The following is an 18,812-nucleotide window of genomic DNA, read 5'->3' on the forward strand; positions in this document are numbered from 1 at the left end:
TCGTCGGCCGTTAAAGCCGGATTAACGATTCGCAACACGTAATCCCGGCCGATGGGGGCCCCCAGCGACTGTTTCGACTGACCCCGAGTGGGAATCGGCGTCGCGATGTCATTGATATTCACTCCCGGACCGGCGCTGGGGTGAAAAACACCCCCGGTGATCGTTAAAGCGACACTCTCGGTTCATTACTGAATTTCGCGTCTTAATTGAACGTTAACTCTGTTCGGTTGATCTATCTACAGCCGACGAATAGAGATTTGTTGTTGTCTGGGGGATTGATCGGCGGTCTTTTGTGTGCATGGATGTATTTGTACGTTATTTTACTTCTTATGTATAAGCGACATTTAAATGTATTTATATACACATTTACTAGCTTTTGTTACCGGCTGTTCCCGCGTTTGGTTCCCATCTGTATCGTATCAATCAGTATTCGACAATATAATAGATCGTACCTGTATTTATTCAAATATTTTTTTAGAGTAAAAATAAATACAATTTGATACAACGAATTGAATTGAATTAATTTTACTTTTTAATATTGATTTTATTTATTCTAGATCTTTATTTTATTTTTTGTGTGTAGTGCTTTTAATTTATTTTTAAATAAAAAAATATTATATAAGTTACATGTACACGAAATATGAAGGTGGTGATTTTTTTGCACGCTACTGTATATATTATATTATACATGCCTTGCATAACGAGCATGTGCGTAGGGATGTACTGACAAATATCAAATGGTCCACTCTCAAGAGATACAAAATAGAGCTTTGAGAAACAATTCAAGTTTCCAAAAGATATATATATATATAATATTTAATAAGAGACAAATATCTTACTTATATCAGTGTCCGCATATTACCAACTGATTCTTAAAAATAAGTAATATACAATATATAATCTGGATACCAATTCCTTAACAGCATACTAAGATTAGTTGGAGCTGTGCTAAAAAATTTGTATTAAATAATCTTAAGAAGTAATCTCGATACTTGCTAGCTTTTTTCGTCCATCACATTGTAAACAGAGTGAAATGAATGTGCTGCAACTGACATTATATTTTGAAATGGAAAATCGACGTTTACATTGATTAGCGCGTAATATTCTTTTTTACATATCGAAGCGTTTGTAAACGAACGAATGAAAAAAGGAAAAAATAAGCCCCGACGGTCGAATAAGCTTTCGTGGAAGTGCTTTGTTGAAAACTATCCCCTTTGTGGGACAACCTTTTTAATATTTTTACTCCTTTTTCGTGCCATCAAACTCCCCATCTGCCCAATCCCGTCTCCCGGCTCCCATTTTAAACTTTTTTTGTCAGTTCTCTTTTGCAATTCATTTGCACGTCTTTTACGCTCGGGACATTCGCCCGTCCGGACATTTTTCCGTTAATTTAATTCGGGATATTTGCATGACGTTTTCAAACGAAGCGGATTCATAAAGGGCATTCCGTAAAGTGCCGGTTCCGGGACACATTAATGCGGAGAGCCCTCCTGGCGAATTCTGGATTCTTTCCCCCCGTATTTTTGTCTGTATTTGTTTATTGTATAGTATGTTTAAACAGGAAAATCCAAACGACTTTGTAGGACTCGCACGAACGAGGCATTTTTGCGTGGGTCCGCTCCTCAACGTTTTTAATTATTTTTCTCAGAAATAATACTATCAAAAACCACAAAAACTAAATTATAAACATTAAACAATTATACTAATATTAACTTTATTTAAATTTATGACACTGTAATAAACCTTTAGGTTCGTATTACGCAAATTGAACTGACGTTGATTCTCGTACTGTTTATTTATCTCCCACTCTTTTATTCGATATGCGAGCTTTAGGACCCATCTGGACTTTTAGCCTGATTATTGAAGTTGACACATGCCGGAACGGTAGTGCTATAAAATATGCAAGCAGATTTTTATTCATTCCGGCACAACATATTTAGACAAAGTACATTGAAAAACTTACAATAAGTGATATATTTAACTTGCAAATACCAGATTGGAACACAACTACGATATCCAGATTTTAGCGAACTCACCTACAATAATATTAACAGACTTGTAATTAATTTACTTTTCTATGTATTGCCGGATAGACTGAAAAACAAAATATCTTATATTAGTAAAAAGCTAGTGAAAAAATCGGTATTGTGGTCTATATCTCGTAAGGTGATGAATGAATTAATTTTGCTCTCTGGCTAAATTTGTGATCTTATATAGGTGAATATTTTATTTAAAATGCTTTTAAATCTTATAAAATTATTTGTAATACAATTCTGAGTAATCCGTAGCTCTTGAAGACGCGTTCTAGTTAATTTAATACGGTTTTATTCGATTATTTTTTAACCTCTTTGAGCATTCGCTACATTTTTAGTAGAGAGAGTACTTCTGATCTGTATAAGATCACTAAATGTTTCTTGGTTTAAATACGTGCCACAAAAAGGCGGATTTTGCACATAAAAATGACGATAATGTGCTCGTTGCTTATACATTATATTTAATAATGATGTTAAAAATTAAATTATGATTTTGATTTGTTAAATAATGTTGTAAAAATCTACTACCAATCTACTAAATTTTGAACTAACAATCTTTATATAATGTTACGTATGTAGTATGTATGCATATTTAATAATATAATATATTATTACTATATAAAGCTTATATACACATAACATATCTATATCAAAGTATGAACAATATATTTATTAAAAAAAAACGAGAACCCATTCTTTTGTATTTAAAATATCAAAATACAATTTCACATGCAGCATCAAAATTAGATTAACTTGATGCTTATTTTAAATCCCATTCTAAAATCATTTACAAATAAAATCAGTAAAAAAAAATTTACACATCAATTAAGATACAATAATGACTAAACCACAATGCGTCCATCAATTGTAAGAACCTAGATGAAAACAATTCTATCGGATAGCTGGTTGTCCAATACTCGCAAAATATAAACGAAGTTAAATATTTCCTATCAGCAACTTGAAAAATTATTTACCCAAATACGCTCGTCGACGCGACTCAAGGGAATCATATTCCAGTATACAATTTTTATTACAATTAGCTGTCAACGCATCTAATAAGTAATATATTTTTTTTATATATTATATTAAAATAAAAATAGATAATATTTACATATATTCCCTCATGTATGAATTATAATGGACCGGGTTCTAAAAACGTTTAATCATTTTGTAAGAAAAGCCAAACATATTCATTTTTCAAAAAATTAACAACATTGACAAAACAAAGTACAGGTCATTTACAAAACTGAAATAATCAAGAGGATGAGGCATAATATAAAGGGCGTTGCGTTTTACTTTGACAATACCAAATTACACGTTTCTATAGAAACTTGGCTGTGATGTTTTAGTGCATTCACCATATAGTCAGGACCTTGCATTTTAATAATTGTATTTAATTAGTAGTTTAACACAATCATCTTTTCGCTAACAAGGGGGATCATTAATCTAATAGAAACATCAAGTAATTCTTGCTGAGAGAGATTTATCAAAATGGTATGTGAAACTATCCTAATAAATAATTGTTATTTTTAAATAAAAATATACTGTAGTACGCTTTTTATGTATACACGTGATTTTTCCATCCGTATCAATGAATTTAGACCGGATGGCCGAGGGAACGGGGAATGACCGATCCGTCTCCGGCTTTGTCGCATCGGTTCGCATCTAAATTCGCTCTCACCGCGGGGTACTGACTTGATTAAATCAATCCGAATTAGAGGAGATTTGCGCCGAATACAATACTATTGGATTTACCTATCGCTTTTAGACATCCACGACCAACGCCTGTCGGCGACCCTAAATTCTGTGCGTTTTTCAGGAAATTCTCCGAGATTTACGTTTTTACGCTCGTGCATCGACGTGAATTTTCAATGAGGGTCTTTAAATCTCGTAATCGACTACGCCTTTCGTTTCATTCAATGTTTTAATCGCATTACTTATTTTTATTTAATTTTATGGTACTATCGTAAGCCATTACCGATGAATGAATAATCTATTTATTATTCATGAGCGATAATAATCATTAAACTGATCACATCTTGATCTCAAATTTCCGTTGTTTAAATTTTCTTTTAGAAAAATTATCAATGTTCTAGTTTTTGAAACCTTATATTTTACACATTCAATGGATACCGATCAAGACATTGTCCGCCGTTTTTCTCTAGTCTCTTTCTCAAGCACCATGTTCAAATCTCGCAATAATTATACACCCCATAAATGGCATAATTGAACCATGCTATATGTATTACTACATAGAAATGAAATTCTATTGAAAGGTTCACCATGCCGCTATATTCGGCGCATAATGGCTCGCTTTGTGCAAGTGCTTATTCGCTAGCACGTTGCTTTGTCCGCTCTATTGATTGATCATTGTGGGGATCGGACCTCCGACGCTGCCGTCGTGCACATGGTAATTACATTTTGCGAACGTCATAATCTGGCGTCAAAGGGAATCTGGGTTGACAGAAGCGACTGGCGCTAAACGGAAAATGCTTCCTCGCTTTATTATCGCTCACAAAAGCGAGCCGAACTTGTATATTATGTGCATCAGTAATCGTCGGTTAATTTGACATTTTATAGAAGTTTCTTCATATGACAAAGTTAGTCAAACTTTTTAGAAAGAAAATCTATTAAAAATATATTACAAATTACATAATATATAATGTAATTTGAGATATAACATTTTATATTACCCACAAGCATATTACCCAATATTCGCATGTGTTTTTTTAATGGCTCCTATCCTGAGGCGTTCTATGAGTTGATCGCGTTGAACCGTGCCAGTTTTATCAAATTAGCCAAAGCGAGCAAAATTTACCGACGAAGGTAAAATAAAATTTGACTCAAGGCTTATAGTTTAAAAATCAAATTTTGCGTGAGGGTTCTCTAATAATATTTACATTTTGCAGCTCTCGTAGTTTCACATTTGCTTTATTTCTACTAGCCAGATGAAATTAACTAGCTGAAGTGCGTTAGTGTATGTGAAACATGATGCATTGTTACTAGATTAACTAATGGGATTGAAATCCTATTTAGCAGCTTAATACTTAACAAATGGTTATCATGTCGATCGTATAATACGATTATCTGAATTCATGGTAACTCCGTAGCAATTAATTTCTAACATATTTTTAAGATGCAATCTGCAGCTTACATTATATAAAAGTTGCGATTATGAGGGCAGACTCAACAATGTAACATTTATTTATTTAATAATATATTTAACAACCTTCGAAGAGTAAAAAGTCAAATCCAGAATAATATTCTTAAAGTATTAATAAAATATGAAATCAAAAAATAATATAATTATACGACTATTAAATAAACGTGCTACAACTGGCTTCATATTTAGTGCAAGTAATGCTCGTCGAGTCAGTCATTTTTTGTACTTAAGTGATAAGCAATCACTTCTATAAGTTTTGTTTGTTCGATGAGTTGTGCATTTGATTTTTATTTCAAGCCCAATATATTTTTTTAACAATTTCTCTTATATTTTGGGATGCTTAGTTTTTACTCTCATCTTTCTGCATTAATCAAGTAAATTAAAAAAAACCATTACTGACTAGTGCAGAATAAAGTTGTTTAAAGTAAATTTTGAGCCTACATTTATATTGGTTTAATTAATGACTATTTTTCTGTTTCAATATTTTTTTAATCTCAACTATACTGAACTAATTAAATGTTAATACAAATCTTTACTGACTATTTTAGCTTAAAGACAAGGTGCAGTAACATTTATGAAGTTTCAGTGCAAATTTTAGCCTACTCGTTTTTCATATAATTGTTTTTACCATTTTTATAATTCACCACGTTGATAAAATTGATTCCTTCCATTCCGGAATAGGAGAAGCACCCCCAGATTATTTGTCTCTTTGGATTTCGTACTTTCATTTGCATCATATCTGTTCCATATAAATTAATTTTACTCTTATCAGAGAGCGTATTTATTTTAGCAATTGGCTCAATTTTTAAGGTGTTAGAAGCATTTTTCATCAGTAATGATTTTTGGCAGGTATTTGAGTTCATACATCCGCTTCCCCAAGCCACATATAAGGGTTGTCCACGTTTATTTATTCGTAAATTTTTTGCAAATACTCACTTAAAATCCAATACAGTTTTACGCCTTTTACCTAAACATAAGCATAGTGATACCTGATCCTCTTGTATTTATTTATATTGATATTTATTTTTACCTTAGTAAACCCAATTTATTGCACTCGTTTCGACATTTTTTTGATGCAAACATTGTTGTTTATAATGATCAATTTCACTTATACAAAAAATATAGCTTTTGTCATGCTAAATATTCACAAGAAAAAAATATTAAACCTGCCATTTAGTTATGAAATTAACTCAACCTACAAATTTTGAAACAGGCTTTACCATATAGTATTAATTAACAAACTTTACTAATGCATTTGCATGCAAATACAGCTCAGCCTACTTATCAATTAGCATTGGCCTGGACTCCATGCACATTTTCCACTAATTATCCAAGTTCCGCCGAATATCGAACCGTTTAAAGCGAACCGAACCATTGTCCAGCCATGACCACAATAATAGGATTGTTTGCGTCAAAGGTGCTGCCGTCTACATTTGGTTCAATTAGTTTAATGAGATTGTGAATTTTGACCGCGTCCAGCTTTGAAACAATCAATGCAAAGCTACGTATAACATGTACAATACACACACACACACGTAAAACTATGGATGCGATGTGTTTTGTTGGGTTTTGATCCGATCCTTTCGGGACAGTGTCCCTTTGGCGTGCTTAATGGCCCTTGATAAATTACTGTTTGATTCAGTTTTATCTGAAGCGAGTGCATTTTGTAACTTCATCTGGATAATTGAGTCGTATGATTTTTCAAACTAACAATGATAATAAATTATTTATTAAATATCTAATTATCACTATTATACTGTATAATATTTACATGCATATACATACATGAAAATGTTGTTTAAATTACAAAAAGTAGTGGTGTACAAATCCAAACTAATTTGACCATCTCATTGTTGCTATCGCCGAAAACATATTTGTGTATGACGAGCTCGCTTAGAAGCTGGAGAGCTCGTGTCAAAAAAAGCTTTTAAATTTCTATCGTGTCTGGGGGATCAGAATTAGTAATTATTATATAATAATTAATTAGGTTTATCTAGATTTTTCCTAATATCATATGAAAAACAAAACATGACAGAATATTATTATATAATATTTAACTATATGTGATGTTACTGACATTATTTTATTTTTATTTTCAGGCATGGAAGCAATCATGTCAGAGTTCTTCAACGATACAACAACCGCTTTCTACATCATACTGATTGTTTGGATTGCCGATCAGTACGACGCGATTTGCTGTCACACCGCGATAACCAGAAGACATTGGCTGAGGTGAGTTATCATTTTCAAATTAAAACAAGTGCTGTTAATATTATACGCAGTGCATGTATCAGTACATACGTTATTAAAGTCAGCCGATAAGCTAGTTCCCGCGCGTTGAAACTTAATCCAATTTGTAGCTTTGGATTGCGCTGTGCACCGCCGCTCCGGCAAATTGGAATTGATCAGCGGTGCACGTCATCATAGTTGATTGGAGATTTAACCGTGTTTTAACCGGCTTAAAATTTTGTTTTTTGGTGTTTTAAAAGGGTGTGCTCTGACAGTGTACTTCTATATATATCCGTTTGAAAATTTATATTGAAAAAGCGAATTAATAATTTTAGTGTTTGATTAATGTGATGCTGATACATTATAATAATACACCCATACACAAATTTATGGATTATATAATTACCCATTTAGCAACAGTTTTTATATTTTGCATTTATAGTGCAATACTCTTAACCTAAATCATCTAATAAGATCGAGAAAAACAGATTCATAAAGCGGGCGCATAATTTTACGCTCGAGATTGTTTTATTACGTACGCGTGTTTTTATTCATTTTTATACCTCTTTATTGGTATCTAAGTAAATATTATTCAGTACTTTATACCGTTAGTGATGTTTTCGGAATTCGCCTCTTATTATTGATAATAATAATACACACGTTCATGTGTACATGACGCGGGTGTGCTTTTATTTCATCCCCTTGCCATTATTAAGACATTGTGCGTACCGATGCGTGTAACATCATCCTTTTCCTTTTGTTTTGCCGTAATATGTGATTAAATCGACTATTGTTCGTTAATCAACGTATACCGCTCACTCGAACCAGACGTAAGGGCTGTAATCCGACCAATTATTCGCTCGCTAAGAATTTCTCAGCTAAAAGTCGATGTTTCGAATCCGCGCCCGGTCGCACAATAGGCGCGGTGTCAGGTTGCCAGCTTCGTTAGCTATAATCAATAGGTGTATAAGGATATTTATTATGTGTGTGGGCGTTTTACCAACAACTACGGTCCCGGATTTATGAAAATCCAGTTTTAATGGCTGGATTGCAAATTTTTTTACCTGTACCTTATCAATTAGTTTATTGTTTTATTACTTAATTTAATTCTCATACATTTATTATTTTATTTTAATTTTGTTATAAAATTTTAGTTGGGTTTAGATGTTTTAAACTTTAAATTGTATATAAATATCTAGTTCATGTCTTAACTTCTCTCAGCAATTGGTTATACATTTTATTCGACCCAAGCAAAATTTTGGATTTTGTAAATTAAATTGTCTATAACTTATAATTTTTAGACAGAAAGTTGTTTTTTTGCTCATCTTATTATTTTTAATAGCTTTAGTTATTGAAAAAAATACTAATTTAAAATGATGAGAAAAAAAAAATATATTCAAATTAAAAAAACGGTCCACAACGCAGTTCGGGACTATATTTCTAATATTTAGTTTGTCTTACTTTTGCTTTAAAAAATGCCTGAATTTGCCTAGGCATGCTTTCTATATATTTTTTAATTATTTCTTGAAGGTTCGAATTATGATTCCATTCATAAAACACCTTCTCGGTTAACTCCCTTTTAGTGGTTATTGCAATTTTAGCAATCTCCCTCTTCAAAAGCTGCTAAACATTTTTGATAAGGCTAATTTAGGGGAGTTTCATTTAGACAAACACTTTCTTAGAACATTTGCTATTTTATACAAATTTTATTGATCCAGTTAAAATCTTCATTAAAAAAAAGTCGTTAAATTAGACTTTAATAAAAACTTTTTTAGAACTTTTTATAGAACTCAATCTAATACACAACTTTGCATTCAATATTTGCCATTGTATACAAATTGCAAACTTTAACATTATTTGTAAAATCTAACGTCTCAAATAACTTCCGTAAAAGTACACTTTCTTAAAACTTTTTATAGAACTATTGCGACCACATACGCTAATTTACTGTTACCAAAATGATCAATATTTATGTCATAATTTTAATCCGTAAGATTTGAAAATGTAGGAAAACCTAATTTGTGATTATCGATTATAAGGATTTCAAGTATTATTCACTGATTTATACCACTAACATATATTGTTTCACTCAATGGATACTTTACTAAACGTCATATATGTTTGTATATATTTTTATAAATTACAAAGGTTCGGGTAATTCAACGCTATCAACATTATAAATAACGTGTTTCTTAAACATTTTTACTTCAATATAAACCAGATACATGTATTGAATGGATACATTGCATATCTTTAAATGATTTTAGTGATATTTTTTTATTATAAATTTTAGTTGTTCCATTATAAGCATTCGTGGCAGGTCGAGTGCACATAGCGACTTAATTCTCATAATTTCGCCAGCGAAAGCTCGCGAAGCTTTTGATGCTTTTGAGCTGCGGGGCCGATTGTGAGGATTTACTCGTAAATGCTCGAGAACTCTGACAGTTTGTTTCGTGTTTGTTCCTCTGCTTTAGTGATGTCGTACGGCAGGCAGATTATTTTATGAAATGTTTTTAACGGTTTTTAAAAATCACTTTGTATTATATAACACATAAAAGCATATCTTTTAACAAACAATACATAAAAGTACATTTCAATCAATATACATTAATACTTAATTGCTTAAATGTATCTGTTTAACAATCACGATGACTCAATTACTTTAAATGTGCATTATATTATCTTAAGGTGAACATCGAATCAATCTAAGTTTATTTACACATTATGCCTGAAAGAATCGTTAAGTTTGACTGAGATTTAACGACATTTGAAATAATCGACAATTAAAACTTTATATCTGGTCGTAATTCGCAGCTGAAGATGAGCTAGAGCAGTGTTTTTCATGTTGATTGTTTTATATTAATTAATACTATTTTGCGAATCGCATTTCGCCGAAAACTATTATAAATTTAAATTTAACTATTTTATTACAGCATATTTTAATTTTAATTTCTAAGAAACTAAACTTGGTTGTACCCTTTGTACGACAGAGATCAAATATATCCTTTTTGAACATGCCATTTATTTTTGTTGAATTTTCATTCGTACTTCCTGCGGCGATAGACTAAACAATTCTCGACTAGATTGAATCCGACATTCTGTTCGTTCACTTGGCATCACGTTTCGTCTCTTCTTGTTCTGCTATAGCGATTCTACCCTTCGGCGAGAATCTTATAGAGCTTTACTTTTGCTTGTTCTCCTTTTTCCAATACAAATTCAAACTTATTGTTATTTTTCGTATGAAGTTGCAATAGATGCATAAGTACAGACTTAATCGAGAATATTTAAGAATATAATACAGAATACAAGATTTTATTTTCAAAACTGCTACTTTACTCAAACAGATCGTCAAGGCTTGCACACCGCAATTAAAAAAAAATATGTTTCGTATTAAAGCTAAGCTCAGTTTTTGTTGCTCGAACAAATTTCAAGCATGCTTTGTGTAACTGACACTTTATTTAAAGCAAACTGCTGACTTGATATAATTAATCGTGTTTAAAAATATAAGAAAATCAATTACGCTAAACTAGCATAAACAACTCATTGCTGGCGAAGACGTAGAGTGGCTGCGTTGTATGCTAGAGCGAAGCAAATTGATTTAATCATAAAAAAACGAGTTTTCCTGTTTATTTGTTTTTTTTTATGAATGCAAATTATTATGAAGTTTGCGGCTTCTCCGTTCGATATTGTGCTTTATTATATACCTACGTATGCACCCGGCTGAGGCTTTATTATTTTAGGTTCACTTTCGCCTCGGTTGTTCTTTTGCTTCCGGTAACCGAACCGAACCCGCTACTTCCGAACCTTATTGTGTTCCCACTTCGGCTTCTTCGCACAAAGCGGAGTTTTCACCGTTGTTTCCTGCGCGGGTTTCTCTCGATACATACAAGCACACACACTATATACCTTCACTCGATACTCGCGTTGTGTACTTTTTTAATAATTCGATTCGGCCGCCAGTGGTTCCGAAAAGTTACGGCGATCCATCAGCGGCCGCACCTGGCCGATTTTCTTGGGATTTTCATTATGAATTCACGGCTGAAACATCGCACTCCACCGCCGGCGGTTTGTATTTTTTACAACCCCTTCTCGAACAACAAAATTACCGTTCAACCGTCAAAATTGCTCTTTTTTTTGTAACCGAATTCGTTCTCGTTAAATTATATAATGCTGTTATAGCATTTGCATAACGGTTTCGATCATCGCCTATCACTAGCTGTATCCGACGTAACACAATTTAAATATTAATTTATTTCACCTATTTATTTATGAGCTTTTCCGCAACTTCTTTAGAAAATATTATTTAGATACAATATATACTTTAATAATAAATAAAATTAAAATAATACAGTATAGTATTTTTTTAATATTTATCGAATTTATATGTACATATATCTACCTAGTATTATACTCAAAAGATTGCCACCATAATTGCATTCATATTATTTTGATTATAGCACCTATTTTAAATTTTATCCGATAAAAATTAAACCCGTGGTATTTCGAAGATGTTTAAAATATGGAGAAAGGTCACGCAAACACCAGAAATACAATATACTTTGCTATACTTACGGTAATATTCTAAACAGTGTAATATATGTTCGAAATTTAAAAGAAAACTTTTAATAATTTATAATCATGCGGCACTTTCTTCCAAAGTAAAAAAACATTGTATCAATGTACTTAAAGTAAACGCACAAATATATAACAATATGCTTCTGAGAATTCTTCCGAATAAGTCAAATGGGCACTTGATCTATCCTCAAATATTTTATTAGTATTTATTCCACATTTATTACCTGATTTTAACGATACGTTACACGTCTGATAAGTCTTTATTGGGGAATAAATTACAAAGTAAAATCTGGTCTAAAAAGAAAGGATTGCTTATTAAAAATAAAGCTAATGATTTATATCAGACTATATTGTCTATAACAAATCGGAAAACTACGGCCCGCTGCATATTTTAATTCCGCCTGCGAACTAGGAACAGATTTTACATTTTTACTTGTGGAATATAATGAAGTTAAAACTAATTTCAGTTCACGAGTAGCTTATTTATTAACTAATAAAATAAAGCCATGTACCGATTATAAATCAATTAAGTCATGTATGTTTATTGCAGCCTGATTTGTTAAAAAGTACAGTTGTTAAAAAGGCTGAGCACATTGTGAGTAACATCAATAGCCAATTTAATAGCTTCTCACAGTGGATCCAAAATTTGACTCGCTGCCCTTATTATAAATTCAGATTTTTTTTAAGGCGCATTATGTCAAATTATAGTAAGTGCACTTTGCGAAATAGATACTATTTTGTATAATTAAAGATTAGATAAAAATAGTAACAGAAAGGCTTATTCAAACAGTTAGCTAATAAGTGAGTTACTGCTTTGCCCCATATTGAATTGAAAATGGAAATTATAAACCTTTAAAAACCATTTAGTTGCTGCTGTTTATTCAATGAGTCAATGCTATATTTGCCGTTACTGAAGAATTGGTTTTCATCAAAAATCCACAAAGTACAATCTGAAATAAAATCGACTAATGTGTGTAACATCCGATGGTGGTAAAAATATTTGCAAAACGGTTTAAGGCTTAATTGGAAAAAACATGATTGTGAAAATGTCTCTAATTATTAATTGTATTATTCACTAGCAGTTACTCTGTGGGATATATCTCAATATACTACGTCTTATTGAACCAGTTATGTCATTTTGTATAAGAAATGGAAGCTGAATATTCTAACATGCCCTACAATACAGCAATTCATGGTATTTTTTGCACTCAAAAGAGCAATTTAATTATTTTTTAACGAAATAACCTACCCTTAGCTAATATTATCGAATACTTGATGGATTTAGGAGTCAAGTTATGCTTTCAAAGATCATAATATATCATCAAGAATTTAACTTAAAGCTATAATGAAAAACATTGCCTTTGTATGCAACTTACACTGCGGTAGTCATTGCGTTGATTGAGTTGCCATCATGTCAAACTGCTTTGTGTATTTTCTATAGTGTCAAAAATTTTATAATAATTATACTCCCTATTTTCACAACATTTTCCGGCGGATTTATTTTGTGAGCCTGAACTGCATTTCTAGCAGTGTTTTTCGATTCTTAATGAAAGTGCAGAAAACATTTCCATTTTTAAATATCCTTTCATCTGTATAATGAAATACTTTCCCTTTACTTTTAAATGCAAGTGATTAATCTGATAAGTTATGACATGCTAAAAGCCAAACTCTAAATTATTTTCTAAAGATGTCTTTCAGTTAGCAAATATGATCAATTAAGATCACATTGCTTCGGAATTTATATTTGTATTTGGCAGAAATATTGATCTGGCCCTTTTTCAAAAATAAAATTGCCGATCCTTGGTCGACGTAATCCAAAAAATTGATCAATAACGAAATTTGATTATGTCGAACTAACCGCGTCATACGCAGTCGTTCATAAAACTCCATATATAGATATAGTATAAAATTGAATCCTTTAATTTGTATGATTTTAATTAAAATTTGTAGCATTTTTTTTATTATAAATTTAATTTAGACAGCCTATACCAATTCGAATCCATGAAACATTTCATCGAATGTCTCATAGCCGGTTCACTCGTCCGCTGGTATTTTAATACAAATTTGGCTACCGATAATTGCCCATGGTAACCCGTGGCATTTACTCGCTTTCCAGATTCAATTTCAATTACAGTCGCCATTATAGCGCAAACGACGCGGTGAATCCGTCTAATGACAACAATTAACGCGCCGTGCCGTCTATTTTCTTCGGCGCCGTCTACTCCCAAAATGGGTGCATTGTCGTCTGCTCCCAAAATAAAAATCTAGAAGCTAATTTTTACTACCCCTTAAACTTAATGAAGTTAAAATGTTTCATATTACTCTCGATTGCAAATGGTGGTCCATTGGTGATGAGCGATTTTCGTCCGTCGAGTGATCTGTGCCTGTCCAGTTATAACTAGTAATTCGTTAGTGATTATAATGCAAATATAGCTTGTATTGCTGTCTAGTGATGAAACATCACAACTTTTATAATGTTTTTTTAAGGAAGCTTAGAAGAATAGCAAATGAAGCAAATTGAGAGCCAATCGTATTTGTTTTATCTCACCTCCAAAATCATCACATTTTTGAGTTTATGATTTCAATTAATACAAAGAATAATTCAAAAAAATATTTAAAAAAAATATTCGTTACGATGTCATTAGTGTTGTACTTTTGGGTTTAAAGAGTTTTGTGGTGATTTATGGTTTTCAAATTTTGCGTGGTTATTGTGCAATTCCGATTGTTAAGCTTATTTCTTATGGTTAGTATTAAGACAACCATTGTCATTTTGATAATTTATAATGGCATTGTTGAACTCCCACGCAAATATAGCCTACGACTAATCAATGAGTCAAAGTCCAAGATCCTATGCTAAACAAAATATATATTACAATTAAATAGATGTTGTTATATTTTAAATGATCTTCCGAAGTTCTGTGATTTTCTATAGTATTATAAACATCATATTTAAATTGATTTCCATGCCTCCGGTAATGAATTCTATTGTTTCGACCAATTAAAAATAAGCATTCAAATATGAAACAAGATGGCCGACGGTAACGTGACAACGGTTTTAAATAATTATTATTTATAACAAAATTTTGCTACGCGACCATAATTTTCATTAATTAGTCATGTGCGTTGTTCGATTTTACTGAGTGCGTTGTGCGTGGTTCGATTTGAAATTATCTAAGTGTGTTATTTCTGTGAAAATTAAATATATAAATGTGTGCGAGGATCAGAAGAATACATAGATTCAACTATACAAACAATCTTCGTAATCAAATCTTCAAATTTTGAATTCCCGTCGACGGGCTCCGAGGTCGAAAAGTGAGTTTTTTCTTCTATACTACATAAACATTATCATTGCTTCCGATTTAATGCACATATACATTAGATTTGACTGAACCGGGTATTTTTTAAACGTGAACGTGTACTTAGTACGTATGAAGATTGAGGTTAATGTCGATTAAACCATATAAATGCTAATAAAACATATTTTTTTATCTATTGATATTTGGGGATTTTATCTTTCACGACGATCTCGTGACAATGATTGTAATGCATTTAATAGCACATAATTTGAATTTTTGTCGGTATTTAGTTGTAGAGATTTTTCGGTATACGTAGGATAATTAGGTTTGAACTGTGTTTGTCAATCAATCACATGAGACATCGCCTATTACAATACTATAGATAAGTCTCAGAAGTTTTTTTTTTCTTTTCACAAATTTTATTCGTCCACAACAAATTTGTAGTGGTGTTTGGGCGTTGATACGGAAGGATTGCGAGGTCGCAGACGCCTGATCCGGACATTTGTTAGCGTCACGACGCGCATTAGCGCCGGCGTCGTCCGGCCGCCCCTAATGTGACTGTCACGTCCCTCGGGCGCCGCTCCATCAACCCGCCAAGGGTTCATTATGTAAAGACATTCAAAATCCCATAGCCGATGACCTCTATTTACATATACACACACATTTGTTTTGATAAAGCGTAAAGCCGTCAAGGACGCTAGCGGCAAATTTGGAATCAAGTATCGGTTAATAAATCAGTTAAAATAAATTTAATTGCTGCTAATATTAGTATATTCGATCAAAACATCAAGTATCGATATGATCTTCAATATACAGTGTTAACATAAAGACCCCCGTTGCCTTCATAATAGTTCAATCAATTACTAACTGGGAACGACGTCGATCGTTTTTGTACATTTCTTCACATGATCCTATTTTAATTTAATAATAAATATTATTTTATCATTATGACATTTGAGATAGAAAGCCGAATAAAAATATTACATATATAGACCCCCTAATAATTCGGGGACTAGAATCATACAATTTTTTGCAACATGTGTGTGTGGTGAGATATCTTCCCTTTGGCTTGCTCACACATAAAGTTACGGGTGCGAGTGAGAGAGGAGAGCATGTTCATATTTACGGGACATGTCATTTTATCTCACTGTTTAGATTAAGGTCGTCAAAAATTGTCGGTAAAAAAATATATTCATAATATATTTGATATTTTAAAAATCATTCAGGAGTATCTATCTGACTTAGAAATAGAAATAAATAAAAATGACCCCTTGAATCAAAATTCGTTCTTAAACATCACGCAATGATAAATGGACCAATTTTTCTTCACTAGTAGAAGAACATAAAAATAATTATTTAAATATTTTAGCTTTTTATTAGCACTGCCTGCGTATAATGCAAGCAAAGAAATATTTTATTTACGCAGATGATAGCAATAGACTCTATAACTATAGTAATGTCAATTGTGATTTTTTATACTTTAATAAAAGAAAACAAAGATATTATAAAAAATGGAAAAGGTTCATTAAAATATATTTGATTTCCAAAATGTGCCGCTTTATTATAAAACGTGAAATATATCTATCTATCTTATCTCTCACTCACGCTCGTCACTTAATACGCGAGTAAACAAGAGGCGCCGTACGCGACTGGTACGAATGCATATATATTAGTATTGCGTGGCAGGGGAGTTAAACTCAATAACTTTTATATTTAAGTATATTTATTTGTTTTACAGTTATATTTTTAACGACTGTACCTAGATTACCTTTTGCGAAAAATAAAAAGGATATAAGTCAATAAATTATTTTTATTTTACTTTTGAACAATGTGATTTATTTACGAAGGGGAAATATTAAAAAACATGAACAATATGAAAAGATTAATTTATTGTAAAGAGAAAAAAATATTTAATCATTTGGAAGAACAAATAATTCAGAAAAAAATAAAAAAAAGTATAAAAAATCACTCTCGCTGTCATCCAAAATCAAGTTCCAACGACACGATTTTTTTGAAGCTCGTATAAGACTTCATCACCTTCTATTATATTATAATCTTGATTTATTTTCTGAGATTGTTCATTTGTAGTCTAGCGTTCTTTTCTTACCTTGTAATATGGAATAATAAATATTTTTAATTTCGCAGAACGTTCGGTTAAATGCTTAAAATTAATAAATTAAGTTTTTATCTCTTCTGCTAAATATAATTTTTTCTTCAGATTTTACAAATTATAATTTTTATCAATAAAGATTTCCTAATTCAAATTTTTTAAATTAAACTTTTATCACTATACGTGGAATTCGATCGAAATTATGCTGTTAGTGTTATTAGTTTTTTCTCATCTAATTTTACTTTATAATTTATTAATTCGTTAATATGCTCCTTGTTCAGGTCCTTCAAGCCCGAAGATCGAAAACCACTAATTAAAATGTTACTTAAAATAATTAAAATTAAATTGGTGTCAGAATCCATTTTATAAAAGATATATTCATATTTTAGATTAAATTCTCTTGAAATTACAAAAATATTTAATCTATGTACTAGTCGATCTAAAGTATGTCTTTTTTAATTTAATGAAATAACTTTTCTGTTAAATTTATTTTGTTCCCGTTGTTAAACATGGCCTTTAAGTAAAAACTATAATAAATAATAATAGTGGTTAAAAATTAAGTGTTAAACCTAGTATAAACTAGATCCGACGTTTAACAATAAGTTGATAATCCCTGCCGTCTCATTCAGAGCTCGGAATTCGAGGCCATCTGTACCGAATCAAAGCTGAGACGGATCAAAAAGGAGATGCACGTAGTGTAAGAGCAAGTGAGACCAATATACTGATCCAAGACTTCATTCTTAGCGAGCAAATGTGACGTAGATTGCGATCTCGATGAGTGGGGACAGTGTTGTTGGGAATATGATCGCAGCTTTTTTCGGGTGATCGTGTTATTCGGGGATTCTGTACTTATAAATTTTTCGAAAACCATAAATATATTTTTGTCTTGGGTTATTATTAAAAAAAATGTTGGACCTCGGTTTCTCGAAGAATTTAATTCGGTTATTCTTGAGTTATTTGAGCGATCGTAGATAGTTTATAAGGTTCGAGGGTTCTTCAAATATCCAACCTAAACCCTCTGCTCTTTTCGTTATTTAAAGTTTAAATTTTGAATGACTATTTCGTCGCCTACTGATGCCGCCCCTCCTATTCGCATGGCCCTGATAGTTTGTATATATTATTTGGTGGAATATGAAGCGTATTATTTGTTATGAATAATTGGATTAAGGGTGAACAATCGTTTAAATATTTTAAAAAAATAAAAAATTTACCTGAAAACTCCACCATATCATTCATCCGTAGTATTAAAAATATGAGATGATCGAAAGTAATATTGTTTATATACATAATAGTCTCTAATTTCGAACTTTCATGTGTGTATAATATAAATTAGAAAACACAATGGTCCATATTAGTCAACGAATTACAACACTGGTCTATTGTGCTGGTTTTTGGTCATCGAATTA

At 31.7% G+C, this 18,812-nt stretch overlaps 2 protein-coding genes across 3 annotated transcripts in view; both read left to right on the forward strand.

Moving 5' to 3' along the window:
* Window positions 1-18,812, forward strand: part of LOC148232995 (membralin) — a 265,537-nt gene that overhangs the window by 138,210 nt on the left and 108,515 nt on the right. For both annotated transcript variants that reach the window (XM_088191026.1, XM_088191027.1), the window contains exon 9: window positions 7,296-7,428. In XM_088191026.1, coding sequence (XP_088047152.1) covers window positions 7,296-7,428 — 133 coding nt within the window. The remainder of the gene's footprint in view (window positions 1-7,295; window positions 7,429-18,812) is intronic.
* Adss (adenylosuccinate synthetase) overlaps window positions 1-18,812 on the forward strand; it is a 397,806-nt gene that overhangs the window by 1,862 nt on the left and 377,132 nt on the right. The gene's annotated exons all lie outside the window — the stretch shown is intronic.

Source organism: Plectrocnemia conspersa, unplaced genomic scaffold (genome assembly GCF_051122295.1).
Source record: "Plectrocnemia conspersa isolate PC_06_02 unplaced genomic scaffold, ASM5112229v1 ptg000008l, whole genome shotgun sequence".
NCBI lineage: Eukaryota > Metazoa > Arthropoda > Insecta > Trichoptera > Polycentropodidae > Plectrocnemia > Plectrocnemia conspersa.